Source organism: Pleurodeles waltl, chromosome 6, assembly GCF_031143425.1.
Source record: "Pleurodeles waltl isolate 20211129_DDA chromosome 6, aPleWal1.hap1.20221129, whole genome shotgun sequence".
Classification (NCBI taxonomy): Eukaryota; Metazoa; Chordata; class Amphibia; order Caudata; family Salamandridae; genus Pleurodeles; species Pleurodeles waltl.
Window position 1 is genome coordinate 1051533069 of NC_090445.1, and position 22811 is coordinate 1051555879.

Here is a 22811-nt window from a genome sequence, read left to right on the forward strand (position 1 = left end):
TCCCTACAGTTAGGAGACAGGGGTCCCCAAGAAAAGGAAATAAGAAAAGGAAGGGTAGGCCACTCTTAAAGAGAGTTCCAGGGAGCCAAAGGCCTTCTGCCCCAGTAGGGGGGGAGCCCAGAGTTGGCACTGGTGAGGCCTCACCTGACCCCAAGGAAGTCCTGAGTAGTCAGGCAGCTGTCCAGATGCAAGGTGTTGCCCCTGCACTGACAGAAGGGAGAGTGGAAGGAGGTTGTCTGCCACAGGAGGTGGTAGCCCCCCACTCTAGACAGCAAGAGGGGTGCCAGGACCCCAAAGATGCCCCTAAAGCAGCTCAGCCACCTGTCAGTGGAGAGCTTAGGGTGTGGTTCTGGGTACTGACAGCTGTCAGTAGCCACTGCTGGGTGCTAGCCTTCCTGGCAGCACTGTACTTGGCCTGGGAGGCAGACCCCAAGGCCAATAGCAAAGTAGGCCCCCTGACCCTGTTGGTCATGGTGGGGTTGCTCAAGTGTTGGGTGACCTCTTTGGGTAAGCTAGGTGTTGCCCTAGCAAAGTTAGGAGTAGGGGAGGTGGGCACCTCACTACCCAAGTTGACAGAGAGAGAGGAGGAAGACCCCCCTAGAGGGAAGTTTCAGTTTGAGTTGGGTCCTTTTACTGTTGGGATGGCTTCACTACCCAGAGGGAGTGACCCTGACAGGAGGATATAAGGCAGAGTAGGCCCTGCAAAGGGACAGCCAGTTTTCTTCACTGTCTTCCTCGCCTAACAAGCCAGGAAGACTCTCCCAGGGTTGGGCTGAGTCTCCTGGGCGTGTGGGCTGGGGGGGGGTTGTGTGAGAAACTGGGGCTGATTGCAGAGGCCCCATAACTTTTTGCCCCCATTTTCCACTTTATGCTGGTGTTTTCCTGACTCTGATGGTGCCCTGGGTACTGCTAACCAGTCCCAGGGCCTGTGCTCTGTGTAAAATGGATATGCAAATTAGGCTAATTATAATTGGCTAAGTTAACCTACCTATAAGTCCCTAGTATATGGTAGGGCATGTAGGTTTAGGGACCTCAGCATAGGTGGTGCACACCTAGGTGCATTGCTGAGGTGCCCAGTGTCATTTTAAAAGCAAGCGTGCCTTGCTGGCTGCTTTTAAATTAAAGTTATATGCAAATTCGACTTTGGAATTAAAGGTACTTCCAAAGTCTTAAACTACCTTATGTTTACATATAAGTCACCCCTAAGGTGTGCCCTATGTGCCCCTAGGGCTGGGTGCCATGTAACTATAAGCAGGGACTTTATAAAAATAGATTTATAAGCCCTGGTGAGGTAAAAACAGCCAAATTCGTTTTTCCCTCATTGAAGTAAATGGCCTTCATAGGCTAGAATGGGCAGACTTTATTTTAAATTTTAAAGTCTCCTTAAATGTTACATACCAAGAATTTGGTATCAAATTGATTGTTATAATAAATCCCACAACTTCCAGTTGTTGGATTTAATATAACTAGTTCAGGTAAAAAGTTTAGACTTTACCTAAAAAGTTGCCAATTTCAGCTCTGCATTGTTTTTGCTGCTGTGCTCTGATTGGCCAGCCTGCAGCAGCTTCTGCCAGGCTACCTTGATGAGGTGTGAAGTGGCCTGACTTCACACAAAGGAATGTGCTTGGGGGAGAGGATCTCCCCTCAGCAGATGGTGAGGCAGGAAGGGGGAGGGCTGCCAAACTGGTCTTCAAAGGCACAGAAGGACATTTGGAGCACCCAGCAACACCCCCACATCCTGCAACCCCAGACAATTAGGTGCCCCCTTGATTAGATTAGGAGAGGGCAGGAGAGGGGTGTGTTTATGATTTTTAGCCACACCAGTGGGTGGGCTCAGCCAGATGTAACCTCCAAAAATCAGATTCATCCATGTTGGATTTTTAGAGACTGTTGCCTTCTGGGATGGATTTTTGCCACACTTCCCAGGAAGTGGTCATCACAGGGGGACGACCCTGTCCCTGATTGGAGAACCAGGGCCCCCCTGCTTTTCACCCAGGAGCAAGGATAAAACTGGCAGACCTGCACCCACGCCTCAGATCCCCTCCAGAATTCAACAAGAAAGGAACTAAGGAAGAAGAAGGACTGCCCTGCTGGACCCCTGGCCTGCACCTGGACCCTGCACTCAGAAGGACTGCACCAGCTGCACACTTGGGCTTCACCACAAGAAGGACTTTGCCTGGCTTCAACTGGTTCAAGGAGGGACTCCCTGTTTGCTACAGGTGAAAAATTGCTAACCAGAGTCCCCTGCACCAACTCCTGAAGAAAGCGACCAGCTGACCACTGTCCAGTGGCCAAAAAGGAGTTTGCGCCAGGTGCATTCTGGGAGTTGAAGTCCGCACCCCCCAAGGACCATCACAGAACTTCTGGACCCTTGGGGTGAGCTGTGGACCCCAAAAGAACCTTAAAAGAACATCTGGGTGAAGCCCCAGAATTTTGGAAAAGATTTGAGAATTTTTGGAAAAAAGCTCCAGAGAGGGACCGACCCGCCGCGGAAATTCTAGCCGGCTTGCCTCAACCGCGACCCGGCCTGACTTCGTGGTTCGTCCCGGTAAAGAAAAACATCCAAAAAAGAGACTAAGTCCGAACGTAAAAAGTTGACCGGGACCTCCCAGCCATCGTATCCGAGAAGGGCTCCATGGACGTCAGATCAAGATCCAGGTTTACCCCAGTCGAAGGATTTTCATCTCGAAAAAACGACTAAGTCCGAAGGTAAAAGTCTCCACCGAGGAAACCCACATCGCGTATCCGGACAAGGGCTCCAGGAGGTCGGATTCAACTGGCAGGTTCGTCCCGGTGAAGAAAAACTTCAAAATAAAGACTAAGTCAGAAGGTAACTTTTTAACCGAGGCCTCCCGCGACCTGTAGCCGAGCAGGGCTCCATTGCGGTCGGCCTGAAACTTTGACTTTGCCCCGGTCCTGGTGCAACCAGATGACCCGATTGGCGCTTTTTGTTTCTAAGCGCTAGAAAAATAATAATACTTTAAAAATTCATATCTCCGGTTCCCTTTATCCGATTTTATTCGTTTTCGTGTCATTTTAAAGATAAAAATAAAACTATTTTTATAAATTGGTTTTGGATTTTTAAACTGTTTCCTGTGTTTTATTTAATTACTGTTTTGTGATATTTGAATGCTTTACACTTTGTCTCCTAAGTTAAGCCTTGACGCTCGATGCCAAGCTACCAAGGGTAGAGCTGGGATTAATTTATTGAGACCTAACTGTACTTATGTGGAGGTTTGTGGCTTGTTGCTAGGTGTAGGTACCTACCTGCCCTACCAATAACCCATTTTCCAACATACCGAAATCCAGAAGTGGCAGATATTTTTATCTGATGTAAGATTCAGAATTGTCTAAATCAAAACCGGATTATGCTGGCATAGTTTTTCAATTAAATCTTAGAGGATGCCTAACAAATCTGGTTCTCCTGCAAGACCTCAGAGGGTAATTCATGTACAATTTTCTAGGCCTGACTTCTTCTAAGATGAATCATAATTCTTTACTTGCTGGCATGACCTACAACATAAAGGCCCTAATTAGGACTTTGGCGGACGGAAAAGGCCGTCCCGCAAAGTACCACAGTCAGGGTACCGCCAGTGCGGTCCCCATTTCGTGGCCCCTACTACGAGTTTCTCGCTCAGTTAGCGGGCGGAAACAGTGTTTCCACCCGCAGGCTCAGTGGGAAACAACACACAACATTTATGAGCTGGTGGCAATGTTGCGGTGCGTAGGGTGCACCAGCACCCGTAGGGCCTTTCAAAGTGCGACGGGGCTGGCCATGGGGATCCCTGCACTGCCCAGGCCAAGTGCATAGGCAGTGCAGGGGTCCCCATGGGGCCCCCTGCACCTGTTGTCTGCCAGCTTTTATATGGCGGTGCTACTGCCATGTAAAAGCTGGTACAGATGGGGGGGTCATAATCCCCGGAGCAGCGCAGCGCTGCCCTGGTGGATTAGGCCCGCCAACACTGCCAGCCCCTCCAGTGCAGGAGAAGTGGCAGTGCTGGCGGTTCAACCATGGCGCAACTGCCATGCTCGTAATTGAGGATGTTGGACCGCCACATTGGCAGCGGTCTGACAGCCACCACGCCCCTGGCGGTCTTAAGGATGCTAGAGTTGTAGTGAGGCCCAAAGTCTCTAAACCAGAGATAAGGCAAAGCATTACACATCACCTCTTACCATGGAACAAAATGTGTTGTCTGCAGGGTGCCACAAGGGTCTTTCAGGACAGAAAACAGCAATGTTGAACATCTTCTACAAGGTTCGTTTGTGAGAAACCTTTCCAGAACTTTAGGTTTATATCAATAGATTGAAACACTAGTTCATACATTATTAGTAGCCTGCGAGGTGAACTTCCTCCCCCTCAAAGGCTAAAGGAAAGGAGGTAACATTGCTGTTTGGCAGAGGGCTCACCAGACCCTAACAGTATGCTCCCTAGCTACCTCAGTATGGGAGAACTCCCTCAAATTTGTGATGGTTGAAGAATGCTGTAGACCTTTTTGCTGTTAGAAGTAGCAGAGAAAAGCATGTCCTGCTTCAGTGAGAATAGGAAAACCCTGTCCCCTGTATGTTTTCCTTCAATAAAGTTAATCTTCTTGTTTCCTGATCTTAATGGCGTAGAGTGGGTATGAGTAAAGCATGGCATTTACTAACAGTGTTTCACTTTATTCTACAAAACAACAAAATGCTTTTGCTACTTCTAACCCAATTGTAAAGGAAAGCGGTTTGTAAAGTCACATTCTCTTATACTCTCTGACCCGTCCAGTGGCTCTCTGAGATGCTGAGCCTTGTGACAAATTGAGCACAAACGAAAAAGCCTCATGCACGGCACGGGAAAACGTTTGTTTCACAACCGCAAACCTTTTAAGAAATAAAGTCTTAGTGAAGGCCTGCCCCTAACCCTCTGAGCTAAAAATAAACTCAGCCTGGTGGCTGAGTGTCTATTTGCAAAAAAAACAGTAGAAAATCGTGTGCCGAATTTTTACAAATGGGCTTTAGTTTTGCCTACCGACATTTACCATTTACCATTTATTTTGTTGTCAGCCTATCCGGCCATAACAATTACACACAATAAATACCAATCCATCATACGCTGTAAAAATCACATTAGATAAAACATCTCAATAAAAAACTACACTTGAAATCTTTGGTTTGACGTGTGCCAAAGTGCACCCAATTTACCCTGCATTGTCATAAAACGTGATCTATAACCATGATTTACATAGCACTCTTAACTTATTCTAAAAAGACATTATAAATCTAAAATTTAGATAACTTATTCTGGCACTAATCATTTGGGGCCTTACGGTGCCAACCACCAGTTTAATAGCAACCCAGGACCTAGCCCCATTTTACAGCAACCTGCACCAGCTTCCCAAGCTAGTAGCAGCTATGGGACAACGCAAGCAGTTATACTTATGCCAACTGCAGGTGCATTGATAGACGTAACTTCCAAGCCTCCAGTATGTAAGTTGAGACCTTCGTCACAATATGTTTTTCATCTGATCGCATACATAACACTTCCGCTTCTTTGCACTTCCTGACTCCATATGATCTAAAGAGTGGACGTAAGTACAATTTGCGGAGTTTGAGCGTGAAGTGACATAACAAAAGGAAGTGGGATAATGTTTCTTGGCCACCATGAAGACATGGACAGCATTCTAGTCTACCCGGAGGGACGGGTTGCCATCTATTGGTCACCGCTATCACTGGTAGTGTGCCCATACGAAATTTAAAATAGAGAGCCCTTTTTTCTTCCGGATAAATACTATCTATAAAAAAAGCTGGTTTGAGGTCTTGATTGAACAAAATATAACGCTTAAATAAAGGACTAAGGGCCATATGTACAAACACATTTTCCCATAGACACAGAATGGGTGAAAACCCTTGCTACATCTGGCCCTAAGTGTCTCACACATGCTCTGTGTCTTTTGGTCCCAGTATGCCTTTTTTATAACAGATAGACTAGGCCTTCTGATTTTTTCTGGATGGAGCCAGAGATCTTCCTGGCCTATAGCAGCCACGATGGTTGAGATGTGTTTGAACCAGGGCAATTTCTGATGACTTTGTAGCTTCATAATGTCCATCAATACATCTCTGTGTGGTTTGAGTTCCTCTTTTGCCCAAATACGGATCCAGTATCTTATTGGAGCCAATGCAATGTAGTCCTCAATCTTCCTCATTTGTAGATCTATTCTTATTGCGTTAATTGGTGTAGCATTGCCTAAGCAAAGTAATCAGCGTAAAGATTTATTCTTGGTTACTTGTATTGATGGAGTCTTTCTAAATCCCTAGATCTCTGTTGCATATAGTGCTGCAGCCCTTGCTTTTGTTTTATATGCAAGCAGTGCTGAACTCAAAGAGTGATTGCCTGTAGCTTTTGCGAATCTGAGTACAGCTCCAGCTTGTTGGGCCAAGGAGATGTTGCTTTTATACATTTGCGGTTTCCATGTCAGTTTTTCGTCCAGCCTACAGCCCAGGTAGTCATAAGTAGCCACTTGGGCCAAAGGCTTATTATTTACCCTAAAAGTCAATCGCATCTTCTGTTTTTGGTTAAGAATCATAAACTTGGTTTTCCCCTCATTAATTACCATACTCCTGGAGGTACAAAATGATTCAAAACCCCCAAGTAGTCGATGCATTGCTATCTCCGTTCTTGTCAGTAATACAGCGTCATCTGCAAAAAGCAGGATAGGTATACTTTCATTGGTTAGTTTTGGCACATCCAGATTTAATTTCCTCAGGTCTTGACTTACTTCGTTTATGTAGCAATTAAATAAGGTTGAAGCCAAAACGCAGCCTTGTTTTTTTTTACGCCTCGCTGGATTGGGATCTCTGCTGTGTAATCATTTCTTGTACTATATCTGACCCTGGCGGTGTTTCCTGTATGCAGTAGAATTAACAGCCTTAGGATTTTTCCCTGTATTCCCATTTCCGACAATAACTGCCATAATGTTTGGCAATTCACGCTGTCAAAAGCTGTTTGAAGATCCACAAAGACCAGATATAATGGACAATCTTTTAAGGCGACGTATTTAGCGCAGATCATGTTCAACTTAAAAAGTTGATCTGTTGTACTTTGGCCTCTCCTAAAACCAGCTTGATGTGTCGATAATAAATCTCCATCCTCTAGCCATTGATCTAAGCGCGACTGAATCAATTTGGCAAAAAAAATTCCAACACTATCAAGCAATGAGATTGGCCTGTAATTACACACCATATCCCGAGGCCCTTTTTTGTGTATTGGAACAATTATTAATTTCTTCCAAGAAGTGGGGATTACCTCGTGGTGCCAAACACTATTGAATAGACAAGCTAAAGCAGGTAGTCATAATGTTAGTTGGTTACGATACACGCCTGAAGGAATGCCATCTGGGCCTGCAGCCTTGTGCGGCTTTTGGAGGAGAATAGCATATTTAATCTCTTTCTCACTAAATTCCAGTGTTAACTCCGTTGCACATGGAATGGCATGGATTGCTTGCATAGAATTTGTGCTAGGGAATTTGTTAGGGACTAATTTGTCCTGTGTTTCATATTTCGACATAACGGGCCATTTTAATGATGCCACATAAATCTCTTGAAATGGAAATGCCTTACTTGATCTTTGGTTACTGCCTTCCAACCCTTGGCTGAGACTATTTGAGTTATTGGTGCTCCCGGATACCATTTTGTCCTCTTCCTGATACAGGGCGGTGAAGTGCTTTACCCAGAGTTGCGGGTTAATATTCAGCTCTAGGTTTTTCGGAAGGCCTTTGCATCCCCACCTAATTACCTCCCAGAACTTTTTACAGTTTCCTGCCGAAATTGCATGCAGGAGAATTTTCCAGAGCTTGTGTGGGAAAGTCTTCCTCTTGTATCTCAGTAAATTCTTGTATTGTTGCCTGCACTCGTAAAAATGTTGCTCATTAAAGTAATTCAGATGCCGGTTCTTTAATGCTTGTGATAGGGCCCTTTTTAATTTTAAACACTCATCATCAAACCAGCCCTCCATCATATTAGGATTAGTTTGGAGATGCTTGGTCCTTTCCTTTGTTGTTTGTAATAGCAGATTGTTAAAATTATGCAGGAGGGGTAAGGCCTCGTTGACTGGTAGATTAAGGAACGTGCTGAGTGATAACAACCAGGTTTGACTAGGTACACTCATAAAGGATTCGTCCACATTTGACCGTAATATGTTTTTCCTATTTGGTCTCATAGTTATTGTTAAGCTATTTCCGTTATATGGAGACTCAGTTTTCCCTGAACTCATGTCCGGATGGGCCATCTCCATTAGCAATGGGTCATGGTCACTCTTGATCCTGTCCCTTATTTCCATGTCGATGACATAATGCCAAGCTTAGATGTTTATTGCCATGTAATCGATTATGCTTTGCCTTTTTCCAGTTCAAAAGGTGGGTTTGAAGGTTCTATCTGAATTTGTTCTTCCATTTAATGTACGGATTCCTCCTTCTATTGGAGCTTCAAAGGTTAATTCTCCTTTCTTGGAGTCTTGACAACGTTGGATGCGGGGTGTCGGAATGTTCCAAACGTGATCTTCCTCTACTACTTGTTTATCCCCGAGAATAGAATGGGGTTTAATGTTGAAATCACTGCATATCAGTAAAAAGGTTTTACAAAGCTGAGGGGGGCGGTCGTTCATGTGACCAAATGCTGGGTTCCTCCAACCTTTGGATCTTTTGTTTGAGATATGTTCCTTGAGGAGCCACACACCTGGCTTGACTTGGGCCCAGCTAATAGGAGGGAAATACACATTTACTATTTCAAGTGACCACTCCTCGTATTTTACTACAAGCGTATGGATTTCCTTGCTTAATACAACATGAGTTACTGCAGAGTTTCCCAGCAGTGAAGTTCTGATCCAAATGATCAAGCCTCCTGATGGTCTTCCTTTTTTTTGTTTGGTGGCAGGTAAATGGAAAGTAGAAAACCCATCTAGATCGATGGCATTAGTAGACCAAGTTTCCTGGAAGCAGCTGATATCTTGTTGTTTAATGAATTCTACCCAATCCTTATCCTCCATTTTGATTTTTAAGCCTGCAATGTTCCAGCTTAAGATTTTTAATGTTGGACTGGCTCTATCTTTTGTATACAAGCAGTCCATTTTTTGCTACAGGCTTCTAGATGGCTGATCTTCATATATCTGCGACTGTGGGGGATTACCCATGCTGTTTCTTGGGGAATTAACCAACAGGCAGAACCTCATGTTTCTCAGATTTGTTCGTTCAGGTAGTTGTTGTTTGGAGCTAATTGCTCCCTGCAGTATCGAGCCAGAATTGCCTTTTACCTCATGCCTACCTGACACATTTTGCTTTGGAGCTCTTTCAAGAAATATTGTTGGATACGGTTCCTTTTGCGGAATAGCCGTAGATATTCCCCCGATCTTCAACGAATTAGAACATTTTAGGATCTGTTTTACTATCCAAGGTGAAGCCCAGACTGTTTCTGTTGATTCCCCGGTCTCTAATCCTTTTCTTTGTATGAATCTTACTGAGAGCAGGTCTTTGGTTGTTACGTTCTGCAGGGCTGGCAGAGAGTTGACCAGATGTAAGATATTGGACCTATTTAGGATGTCTTGGCTTCCTCTTGACGAGTACTCAGGGATAAACATAATCATGTCTTCAAGCTCTTTGCTTATTTCAGTGGGGATCTCGGTATGCCCGCTACCTCCCTGCGACCATCTTCCTTGAAGTTGATTATCTTCCTTTTCTTTATTATAAGTGGTAACTGCCCATCCGGTCAATGCTAGTTCTTCCTGGCCTTTTTTCCTTCCAGATTGCAACTCTTTGTTCCTATATCCTTCACATGGTTGCCTTTTTGGAGGCCAATTTTCAGTTTTTTCTTTAGTTTCCAGGTCAAGCACTGGGCGCGAAAGGGCAGGCGAATCAGTAACCCACCCAGGCTGGCTACTGAAATTGTGATTTCCTGGGCTAGCCTGAGAGCAGTATTTAGCTTTTGTCCGAGGTGCAGGAACCGGAGCTATTAAGTTGTCCACACACATAGTTGTTCTTATACTTTGTTCACTTCCTATGAGCTCGGGGCTCTCTGCCCTTCTGCTTTCACTTTTACAGTTTTCTTGTGGTGCCCCCTCAGTAATGGAGTTCGGAAGCTCCTGACATTTTCCGTTGTGGTTTCCCGCTGTGTTTGAGTAATGTACCTGAGCTAGGTGTTCTATTTTTGTAGCTGGGAGGTACTTGTCCATGCCAGTGCTTAATTTTGATGTCTCTAGGCTCCGTTTGGATATTCCATTGACTAGGGCGTTGCTTGCCTCGCTTGTCCCAAGATTTACACCTGGATCTTTTTCTGACCTCCTTCCTTTATCTGTGTCATGCCCAGATGCTTGGTTTCCCCTGAGGCCAGTGGGTATACTATTTATGTGGGAATGGTGAGTGCAGCTTTTGTCGCACAATAATCCGGGATTTTTATTTGTAAAATTACTGTCTTTGTCAGTTGATTTCTCGAGACTCTCTGGCTTAATGTTTTGATCTCTATACTGCTGTTGGGCAGACTGATCACCTATGTTCCTAATTTGCCCTGCTGGGCTTGCCTGTCGTGACAAATTTAGTGCCTTTTTTACTAATACTTTTTTATTTCCTCTAGCTTTTTTCCACTTATTTTTCCATTTACCTATTGATTGAGGCCTTTTGCTCGTGACCCTTTTTTCTGCTGTACTTGAGGCTTTGATTCCAGGTGCAGGAATTCCGTTCTTTCCCTCTGTCTTATCTATACAGATATTCACATCTGGGCAATCCTCTCGTCCTGGGCCAAAGGGCCCTTCTCTATCTTCTCTGTCTATTGGCCTATCCCATTAATCTGGATTCTGTTTCTGTTGACTCATGGTTGCACACCTGTGTGCTTTTAAGGCTGTATTTACAATCTTCAACTATGTCTTTGATTACTTTCGGGACTTCCAGTAGTTTTTCCAGCAGTGTGCCACAAGCTTGCCTGTCCATCTTGTCGGCCACTGCCTGGTGCAACAGATTTTCCCTTATAACGCCCTCTACTAGGGCCATCCTGTAATCTATGGTCTGTATTGAAGTTGTAAATTGTTTAGTCAGCTCGAGTTGATCATCGAATTTTTGAGACTGGACCATGATCGTTGTTGCAATTGAGTCCAATGTTGTACATATAACTTTCATAATGCTAAGAATTGGTTGGTCTAATGAGAAATCATCTCTATTTCCCCAAGCTTGCCCATTTTGCTCATTAATTGCTTGGCCTTCTAAGATCTTATCGTCCTTTCCCCTATGGCCTTGTATTATACTGGCTTCCAGGAAATTTAAATCTTCCAATGTTATACTGTTTAATTGGAGGTCTATATTGCCAATTACGGAGTTGTCAAGCGAGGAAAGCTCCAGACTAAATGAACTACTTTCATGTCTACGCAATATTGAATTTGCTTTTCCTGTTTGGCTTTCGCGATGAAGCCGTGACACTGAAAGGTTACGAGTCTGCTTTATTGGTAATTGTTCTGTTTCAGGCCCCTTTGTATTTTGGAATACTATAAGTTCTGCTTGGGCACATTGTAGGGGGGATATTAGTAAGGAGCTCCCAGGATTTAATAGTCCTGTTTGGGCTTCAGGACAAAATAGCTCATGGCTTGTTCTTTGCTCCCTCAAGGAATTGCCCCACTCTGGGAAGTTGTTTAACTCCACTTCGCCGTCCTTGAAGGAGTTATTCATTGGACGAGATGATCGAACAGATCGCTGCTGGGATAGGGGAATATCCGGCTGCCCGGTCTCTGAATGCTCCAGTTCGACCCCCCCACGTTGTTGCCACCATTTTCCCCCGATGACAGTACTGGGGAGTCACTAGCTTTAGAGCTTTGCATCTGCAGCCAATCAGTGTTTAAATTCACATGGTATAGTAGTTGGTAATGGTGTTTGTTTTTGGTATGGCTTTCCTTGCTCCCCTGGTCCCACCTGGACCTGGGTGCGTCGGTGTGCACTGTTGTCTCCTACTCGGAGGACTTGCAAGGCCCCCAGCAGTTTCTCCTACGTCCAGTATTACACACCCCATATCATCGGGGTCAGTACAGGCTAACAGCAGAGGTCCTAAAGCCACTTCAGGTGTTCCACCCATCTCCTCTCCTGGTTCACTTTCGTCGCCGGAGCTCCCGCATTGGACACCCTCTGCTGTGACCTCTCCTTGATTTACGAATTCCCTTTGAGATAACTGAGTGGTTCCAGGATCCTGGTTCTGGTCTAACCCAGGATCTTGCGGACTGTTGGATTCCTGCTTTGATCTTTGGGATTTCGTTAGGTGGACAAGTGCCTCGTTGGCCTCCCTAGCCTCCCTGGCCCTCTTTGTTTTTCCTCTTGTTATGACCATCTTTGAAGACTTCACCGTGTCCCCCCCCCTCAGTTCCTTACTGGGTCTTTAGAGAGTAACTTTTATTATTGTTGCTATTATCTTATTATATCTTTTTTACTTGAATTCTTGCCGTGTAGGACAGGACCGGCAGTTTCAGAAGTTTTTAGTCTCAGTAAATTGTTTTTTTCCTCGGAGGTAGAATTGCTTTTGCGGAGGTACACAATATGCGGCACACAGAACGCAGTACACGGATGGTGTCTATCCCTCTGGCACCATTAACATCTGCTCCTCTCTTCTCTTCTCTTTATCAATCTCCTGTTTCCTTTCCTCCCCCCTCAACTGCCGCTTCGCTCCGCTTCTCAAATATCTATAACTGTCTTTAACTAACTTAGCAGGTTAATAGCAAGTTGGTAGAGTCGCTTACTTGCGTTGTTTTGTGCATCCACTCGTGTCCACCGGGGTCTGGCGTCACCACCCCTCTCCACTTCTTCACTTCTCCTGTCTCTCGTTGCCTCAGGATGGCCTCACATCGCCTGCTCCTCCCAAAGCTCAAGGACCGCGTGGACCGAGCAACAACCGGACCACCAGCAACGACCAAGACTGAAGCTGGAGCTGGGGGGCTGAGGCTGAGGGCTGGGGCTAGGGCAAGGCAAGGGCAGCCAAACACCAGCACCAGGACTGGAGCTAGAGCGGAGCAGGGGGCAGCCAAGTGCCTCAAAGCAGCACAGCACGGCAGGATCCGGCATGGGAGCCAGGGACTGCCTCAGGGCACAGCAATGGCTGGCAGCAGGAGCAGGAGTGGCTCACTCCGGCCAGCAGGACTCCACAACAGGTCTCCTTAGAGCGCCGCAGCTGCAGGAACCGGCGCGGGAGCCGGGGACTGCCTCAGCCGGGTACAAAAGCCGGCGACAAGAGCAGCCCACACAACCAGCGAAACACATCAAAATCGCAGCACCGGCACGCCTCCGTGGCACACTTCCGCGACCGGAACCAAGACGCGAGCCACCCGGCACTGGCGGCAGCAGAGCGTCCGCAAAGTGTCAATCAGCGTTCACCTCCTCGGAAAATCTGACATTTACTATTAGGTCAGTTCAAAAATCGCGATTCTCAGGGGACGCAGAAAGACCAGACTAGTGACCAGCCTGTGGTTGGCTACAACCACAGAGAAGGTGGTGTGCATGGGACAGCAGATCACCATCCCTGTGTCTGCATACCCTAATGGTGCTTCAACAAAATGCGTTTCCCTTTTGGAAAATACTAGGGAAGCAGGCAGTGGCTGTCAAAATGTTTCTCAAAGGGATAGGGGCCCCAATTGTGCCCCTTGCTGTTTGTGAATCAATTATCACCTTCTTTCAGGAGTTAGTAACTGGTCATTGGTTTTCAACTTGAATTGCAGTTGAAAATCACTGACACACACCACACTGAATTCCAGTTTGAAAGGAAAGGCCCTTTCATGCCCCTGTAGACGTGTAAAATGGGTTTTGTACACTGGAAATAGCCATTTCAAGTCACAAACCCTGTGATTTAGCGAATGGTTTACGATTTCAAAATTGCTTAATACATTTGGCCCCTCATTTCACTGGTCGGTGATGGAGAGTGTGCTTTTAAATAATAAAAAACTTGAGCTGATGGATTCTATAAAGTACATTCTATTTTCAGTTATTCTGTGAGGCCCTTGTGGTGATATTTTTCAAGATGGAATTAACCACCATTCACAACAAAAGAAATAGGTCAGTAATAGGAGCCCTTAACTTTGAGAACAATACAAAGGTTGAAAGGAAAAATTGATTCAGTTGAAATTTACTGAGTTTTCTTAATTAATTCACAACCCAAAATTCCATAGAATTCAGGGGGTGATTGCAATCTTCCTTAATACGGACCATGAAGTTGTCAGTCTTCACCCACTATTGTGTATTTGAAGTACCAGAAACGAACATTTTCTTTATTTTCTATTTCTCTGAATCATAGTTGAGGCTGGATTTTGCAAATAGTGCCTTGAATCTCTCTATTTCTTGTTGTCCCTAACATATGCATTTTCCATAAAAAATACAGAAAATATTGTTGTTATACCCATTACCGACATCATATCAGACGTTTCCTCTACAACTGTTAAGAAATCAAAATTAAAATTGCTTGTGAATACAGAAACCTACGGAAAAGCAAGACCTCCAAAAATTAAAAGTGCTTCTACCATTGCACTGGCTTTACAATCTGGGCCTCATTGATGATAGCTCTTAATAGACTGATGAATAATTTTCTGGTGCATTACAGCACCAAATGTCCTGTCGCTGAGTATTTGAGGGAAGGAAATTTATAAATTCAGCAAATGCCTGAAGGCATCAAGGCGCTACAGTGTCAGTGGAGTGATTCCGCCAGCATAAATTAACACAAACAGTAGAGCAGGGGATACCCTATAGAGTGAAAAGCCTGGTCTTAAAGGCTTTTCTGAGGGGAGAGTGTAATTTGATACCAGTCTGATGACTTGGCAGGGAGTTCCACAGTCTTCCTGCTGCAACGGAGAACGCTCTACCTGTCAATTTCTTCTTTTGAAATCTTGGGCATTGTCACCCAACTACTGCTGTCATACAGTGATTGAACGTAGCTGCAAAGCTTCCGTATCTTTTGTAATTGACATGATGAACAGGGTGTCATCAGTGTAAGAAACCACTTGTAGCCCAAAAGAATGTATAATCTTACCATGGGGGAGACGTACAAGTTAAAAAGCACCGGACTTTAAGGTGAGCCCTGTGGCACCTCACATGCCAGAGAGATCCAGTCTGATAGAAATTGGTTCACTGCCACCCTCTAGGAACTGTCTTTAAAGAAAGAAGACAGTAGTTGTACAAGTTATGTTGTAAGGGCAGGAAATACCGTGAGCCTTGTTGCAGTTAGTACTGTGAATTCAGAGGAGATGAGGGACTCCGGCTGCCGCTCTCTGCTTGACTCTTGTAGCTTATTTATTCATTTATACAGTTAGGTTCTGCTAGAAGGTATCAGTATGCTCTACATACAGCATGGAGAAGGTGATCTACTTCAATGTTACATAGAACAAAATATAGAAATCAAATACAATAAAGTGAGTAAGGGGTGATTAGTAGGGTTACAGATGAAAGATAGAGTTATGGATAAAAGATAGCGTAAGAGCGCATTTTATGCAGGAGTACAAATTTCCTTGGTAAAAGCAACACTTTTAGCTATAAATTGCAAAAGAACATTAGCAAAATCCTTGTTAAAACATGTAATTATTTATAGGTGCACATGTACAAATACGAACATATATAAGTCTATTCAGACAAAGATATGAATGAACAGACTGGTTCTGAGGGAAAAGGGACCCGATCAGTGAAATGTAGCTCATGCCGAGATAAGAACAAGGGTACCTTGTGATTGCTGGCATAATGGTAATTGAAGGGAAATATACTTTGTCCTGACAAGGAGAAGCCTTGTGCACTTCTAAACTGCACATATTTTGATATATTTAGCCTAAATGAACCAAACCATCCACTTTGGAGTATAAAGAAGGATAGATAAGAGAGGAAGTGTGGTAAGTGACATCACTTTTGGGTTCCTGTGATCGGCTGGAAGACAATACCATCACTATTTTCCTTCCATACAATGTCCATCAGGATTCTATTGATAATCTTCAAAATGCATTTGGGGAAAAGATCTCAGAAGAACAATTGCAGCTTTAGTAGCCAATTGCCTCAGGAGAAACCTATTCTCAGTCCCAGACCCCATGGTCCCAGAGTCATGCTGTTGATTCCCAGACCCAAGCAAAGTCCTACTGTCTTCCCATGACCCCTACTACAAAAGCAAAAGATTTCTGTCTTCTCTCTGTCCACCAAGGCAAAGTTCTGCTAATGCTGTTGACCCACAAGTAAAAGTCCTGCTGTCCTCTTGACTTCCACCTGCAAAGAAACAGAGTCACAGCAGCTGGTCTAACCAGGCACAGGAAAGGATAAAGGAATATTATTATTAATTATTAATGATGATTTCCTCCTTTAGGATGAACTGCCTCTTTGGTATTTTGGAGCAGGAGCCTTGGGGTACCCTAGAGAAGTATCTGGTTGTATGACGATTTCTTGTTTCAGGACGACTTGCCTAGTGGCCATATGACAAGTTCTTGCTACAGATTTACCTGGTAAAGAGCCCCTCAAAGGGTCCATGGAGCACTGCAGCACCCACCCAACAGGGAGCCAACCCAATGATGAAGCATGCCACTTCAGTGAGTCTGGGTCTACACATCTTATAAAGGATGTCTCTTCTGACCTGATATTGGCCCCATAATGAGAAGTCAAAATACAGGACCTAGAAAACAGAACTGCACATTATTTTTCTTTTTAAAGAATAATCGATTGGGAGGATGTGTGCTTTACTAAAATATTCCTCTCACCCCCCAAATTCTTGTATTTTGCAATGCTTTAGGTTATACAACTTTGATTCAATTGCTTCAAGTGTGACAATCTTTATGTGTCATAAATACAGATGTATGTGCTTTAATTGTTCATTAGAACACTTCTGACAGATGGAGTAGAACTGTGGAGAGTTAAGTGACTGACTGCTGCTGGCATTGAAAGCATATGTGTGTGTATGTCAGACTGTTTTAATGTCATGCAAGAGAAATACATGTGACTACCCATGGAAAATGCGTCATCATTTTAGATATCTAGTTGTACAACTTTGAATCAATCAAGATGGTTCGGGTGTGTCACATTCCTAGTCTAAACAGTGAATGTTTACTCTCTAGTTGTCATTAGAACACTGTGGGAGGCTGCAGAAGAACAACTGACAGGCTGCTGCTGCTGTTGGAAGTATCTGTTTTGTCAAACTATATTCTCAATTGGAATAGGAAAATAGTGCAAATATATAGAAAGTGCACTTTCAGTTTGGCTTCTGAAGCACATTGCATTACCTCTACTAGAAAATCATGAAATAAAATAGTTTTCTTTCAAGCATGGGCCATCAACTTCTAGACAAGGATCAACATTCTTCACTGGGTATAATCACCATAGAACATACCACCATTTATAAAATTAGTATGGTACCGCCAACAAATGAATTCTCGTGCTACAAAAATCTGTTATCACCCTCTATGAGTGCTCCTTTTTATAACCCTGAAAACCTGCCATTCACAATGCATTTCAGTGGGGACCATGACCCTGATTCCTTTAATGGCTGCTACAACAAATTGTTGTCCATGTTGTGGCCAGCTAGTCAAGGAGTGATCCCTCTGGGACAGCCTCCCGCCAGCACATGCACCTACGGTTCAGGGTGTGCACACCCTGACCCCCTTATACATTTTTTTTCAATTCATTTTCAGGACTTAGGGACCATGTCCCTGAATCCTGTAATAGCTGTCAGGACATATTTGTTAGGGTGTCGCTAGCCAATAAGGATTGGTTAGTCTCCTTTAAACTGGCCAATCAGAGCATACATGGAGACAACAGCACCTCTTTAAAAGTGCATTTCTAAAAAATGACAGAGGGGATTTTTACCAGATCATGAAAAGCACAATTTCTTAGTAAAGGTCTAACTTTCTGCCAAATGTGGTGAGTGGTGCATTTCCATTCAGTCATTGTTTTTCTCTTTGCTTCACAAAATGTCCTATGGGAATTAATGTGGAAAAATGACAGTTTGGAGCCTACTCTTTACCTCGGCCACCGCTTGACGGACCACCCCGCCATTTTCTAGGAGGGAGTTGAAGTAAATCAACGTTTTTGGGAAAGTTTCTTGGAGATTCATGAAACAGTGCCAAAGATATTAGTGAAACAAAAAAAATGCTACCTATGGAAACTCTAACCTAACTAGAACTACACAATGATGATCATAGTCTATCAGACACTTATGCACTTTTTCTTCTCATATCTTTCTGAAATACTCCATCTGCATGTCTCACACCTCATCTATTTTCTCTTCAGCACTCTCCTCTCACTCTCTCTTCCAAGCACTTCCATGCAACTCCTTCGCTTCACTGAGCCTCCACACATACCCTACCCATTCACCTATAAGCCCTTTATTTTCTTTAGTTGTCACCCTGTCAATATTTTGACAGCTATGTACCTCTTTCACACACTTTCGCATAGAATCACAGTTACAACTGGCACACTTACCATTGCTCTAGGTGCTCTGCAGAGAGGCCAAGGATTAGATGAGCATTTATTCTGAACCCTTTTATCACCCATTGACGTGCAGTCTGAGAAATTCACACTGCCATCAGTCTGAACAATACAGCACTGAACTGTGACCCTTAATAAACACACAGTCACAAACTGAACTCACACACATTTATAAGGTATCTTTTTTTAACAGTACCCACTATACAAGAGTAATATGCTGAATTAAAAAAACGTACAGAAACACAATATCCTAGAAAATGCAAAGATTCCTAGGAAATGCAAGAGTGTGTATGTAAACCATGAAATGTAAACAGGAACAACATCGCTGTTCCCAGGTTGATAAGGCAGTGTCTAATGTTTCCAGCTATTGCTGTGTACGGGTGTTGGGGCACAAAGGGGAAACAGGACAGTGACAGATGGAGCAATTGCCACACTTGACACTCCAGTGACACCGCTAGTAACATGCACTTAAACAGGGCTCAGATTAAAATTGCGCTTTGATTTACCTCTTGGGCTTGCGTTTAACTGACCATCCCTCTGACAAGCAATTCGAAATACACACTACTTTTGCTCTGAGTGTCACTTGTAAATACATACAAATTAACATACCTTGTAGAACTTCTGCACTTCTACAGGACATCCCCGCATGCAAAGCTAAGGAGGTGGAAAATCATGTCTTTTTAAATAAGTTATCTGATTTGCATCTAAAATTAAAAAACTTTTTTGATTAACTCTTAGAACTGGAAAAAAAGCTTTGTGAGCCTAGCCTCACTCTGAAAACTATTAGACAACATGTGGCAGATTTTTCTTCCAAAAAGTAGGAATTGAAACATAGTTAGTTAGTGCCAAGAAGCTATATGATTTTCCTTGTCATTCACTTGTAATTTGTTTCTTGGTAACTGACACGCTATAAGAAAACTAGATGTTTGTGAATCCCTTTGACAGTACCTTTTCCCTCTTTTGTTTTCGCTTTCCGAATGGGTGTTACCAGGTTGGACTGCTGGAGGTTTGCAGAAAGAGGAGGTGCAATTGTGACTGTTTCCACTGCAGCAGCAACGGCTGCAGCAGCTGCCGCTGCAGAACTCCCCTTCAGTGGATTATTGGCACTGAACTCCCGCCATTTGGCACCTAGCACAGTCATCATCTTGGACATTGGGATTTTGGGATTCTTCTTGGCAATCAAAGGCCTAAAGAACAAAAAGATACAAACTTCACTTGAACAAAAGCAAAAGAAAGCTAAATTTAACAAACTGAATAAAAAATACATTTGTTGACATTTTACATCTACAATCAATGAGTGACAAGAAAAAACATCGTGGGGCATTTTATACAAAAAATTGAGTTAGGCCACTATGTACCCTCAGATGTATTTGCTTCCAGAGCATTTAGGTTTCGACCATTGTGGATTCCTAAAGCTTGCTAAACAGGTCTCCTACTACCTACGAGCATGTACAATGGCTTCCCATTCGACTCCAGTGATGCTTCTGTTAATGAAACAATGAAAGTTCCTGAACACTTGTGCAGATGCAGCATCTTCACCATGTCCACCTATCTTTTAGGTTTTGTCAAGAGTTTGTGAGGCCCCTAATCCTCAGACTCTTCGAACTGCAATTCCATTGCTCCTAATGGACATTCTTTGATGTATTTTGGGATAAGTCAACCATCATTTGATATACCCCTCTAGAGGTCTGAGCTGGCTTCTGTCCATTTCCTGTTGGGAAGGAACACACCTGAACGCCCTGTTGAAGTTAAGCATGCCTGCACTGCTTCTGCTGTTGATTTTGTCTCAGTGCTTATCACCACTGAGACACAGGCTTTCAAGATGCAGATACAGTGACTTACAGCACTCTCTACTCCTCGCCAGAGTCCAGAGGAGGGCTGCACCGAGTACCAAGGCTATAAGTGCAGCTGAGCAAAACGGTACCTCTGTCTGATAAGCACGCTCAGGCCCTCATTTCGACTTTGGCAGCCTTTTGTGAAGACTGCCGTCAAAGCGGGTGCCAGAAGACCGCCAGTGTTGGCGGTCCGAAGACGCCGTATAATGTGCCACCCACATATATCTGACCCATAAACAGGCACCAATCCAACACCATCGGTCTGACCAATGGCGGGTAAAAGGCGGTTCCAATACCAGCACCGCCACGCCAAGAAGGACTCTGCCCACCATATTACACGCAGTAATATGGTATGGAGGTCCCTGCACCATGGAGCTGCATTGGCGGTGGAACGACCTCGACGTGGGCTCCTGTGCGGCCTAGACAGGTAGGTGGACCGACTGGAAGAGTGTGTGTATGTGCTAGGTGCATGTGTGTGCATGTTTGCGTGTATGTGTGCAAGCAGGTGTGTGTGTATGTGAATGAGTGCGCATGCGTGTGACTGTATGCGTGCATGTTGGTGTGTGTGTGAATGTATGCGGAGGGTGGGGGTGTGTGTGCATGAATGCAGAGGGGGATGCCTATGAAAGTGAGCAAGTGGAGGTGCATGTCTGTGTGCGGTGGGGTGGGTGTACATGTCTGTTTGTGTGAAGTTGGGTCGGGGTGTCTATCTGTATGTGTATGCGGTTGGGTAGGGGTGTGTTTCTACAAGTGTATGAGCGAGTGGGGATGATTGTGCCGGTGACAGGAATGGGGATTCCTGTCATCGGGTGCATTACCACCAGGGTTTTCGTGGCGGGGCAGCCGCAGCGAAAAGCCTGGTGTAAGAATGTTGTATGTGTGGCATGCACATTGTTTGTGTTGGTCAGAGTGTAATCTCTGAAGTGTCATCCTTAAGATTGGTTTACCCTGATTGAGGAGCTGTGGACCAAGAGCCTTTTGGGCCCCTAAGCTATGAGTTATCCACATTTAAAGGACCTGCACTGCATAACCGGAAACATAGACATAGTCTGAAGTTCATGGATAACTTTACTTCATTTTGTGGACTCTGAGATACTGCCAACCAACACAGTTTTGCACCAAAATGTTTAGCACTGGCTTGCACCATTTCTGAGCACCAGCCAGGCACCATATTTATGGAATGGTGCAAGCAGGTGCAAAGGGTAGGCTAGCGTCAAACAAAAAATGACGTTAGCCGGGTGGGCCTGGCAGTACGGAAGAAGGGGGTTTTGCACCAAAAAATGACATTAGGCAGGTTAGAGTAAAAAAAATGACTCTAAACAGACTAGCATCATTTTCTGATGCAAAGCCATCCATACCACATGACTCCTGTCTTGGAAAAGTCAGGAGTCATGCCCAGCATCACAGTGGCCAGCACAGGGGACCAGTGTCCCCTGGGCACGGACATTGCACCCAGTGCCATGTAGGGGGGGCCACTTGAGGGCCCCCAATGGCACTTAAAAAAATATATATACTTACCTGTACTTATCTATACTTACCTGGGATGGAGTCCCCCATCCTACGCTGTCCCTCTGGTGTGGGGTTGTCCCTGGGGCCTAGTGAGGGAACCTGTGGGCTTATTCCATGGTGTTCCACCATGGAAATAGGCCCACAGGTTCCCTAACGCCTGCCCTGACCAGGCGTTAAATAATGGTGCAAAGCAAGCTTTGCACCATTATTTGACCCCTCCTTCCCCGTGGGTAATTTTGGCACAGGGGTAAATATGGCGCTAAGGCCATAGAGTCATTTTTTGCACAGGAACGCCTACTTTGCACCTCATTGACGCAAAGTAGGTTTCCACATCCCAAAAAAGACTTTAACTCCATAAATTTGGCACTAGACAGGACTAGGGCCAAATTATAAATATGGAGTTAGTTTTGCACCAAATTTGCGTTACAAAAATTATACAAATTCTATGCAAAACAAGTATAAATATGTCCCCAAATTCCTTCTCCAAGAAGAGACCAATGACATTTTGGCATGTGGGAAAAATAAGTCAATCAGAGTACCTGGCCCAGGAGTTAACCTCAACAGGCTCTTGCTTACATCGTTGGTTTAATGTCTCCTTGAATCTGGGCCTATCTTGATGCTTGAAAATGTTCTGTTCTTGTACGGGACTTAGAAAGAAGGAGCTTCCCCTTCACTTGTGAAAGAAACAAAAGGGGACCTTACTGATTACTGCCCAAGTCCCAATTGATCTCAGACTTGTTACCAGGGCTAGAGATGCTCTCCTACTGACTACTAGACTCACAAGAGTTATTTGTCTGCTGCAACATAGGAAACTTGATGCATGGAGTCCAAGTACTGGGAGTGTCTACCTGGAAGACATAGGGGCATATTTACAAGCTCAGTGGCGCAGGGTCCTACGCCACATGGAAAGGGCGAAAATGCACCGTATCTACAAGATGTAGTGCATTTCTGTCCTTTCCCCCTGCACTGGCACAAACATTGCTGCCTTGTGCTAACGCAAGCACGCTTGCACCTTGGTGCAAGGGAGTATGCGTTGTCAGCAGGATTG

At 44.5% G+C, this 22811-nt stretch overlaps 1 protein-coding gene across 4 annotated transcripts in view; it reads right to left on the reverse strand.

Annotated features, from left to right (window-relative positions):
* CHD5 (chromodomain helicase DNA binding protein 5) overlaps positions 1 to 22811 on the reverse strand; it is a 981350-nt gene that overhangs the window by 607093 nt on the left and 351446 nt on the right. For all 4 annotated transcript variants that reach the window (XM_069239999.1, XM_069239998.1, XM_069239997.1 and 1 more), the window contains exon 5: positions 19368 to 19606. In XM_069239999.1, coding sequence (XP_069096100.1) covers positions 19368 to 19606 — 239 coding nt within the window. The remainder of the gene's footprint in view (positions 1 to 19367; positions 19607 to 22811) is intronic.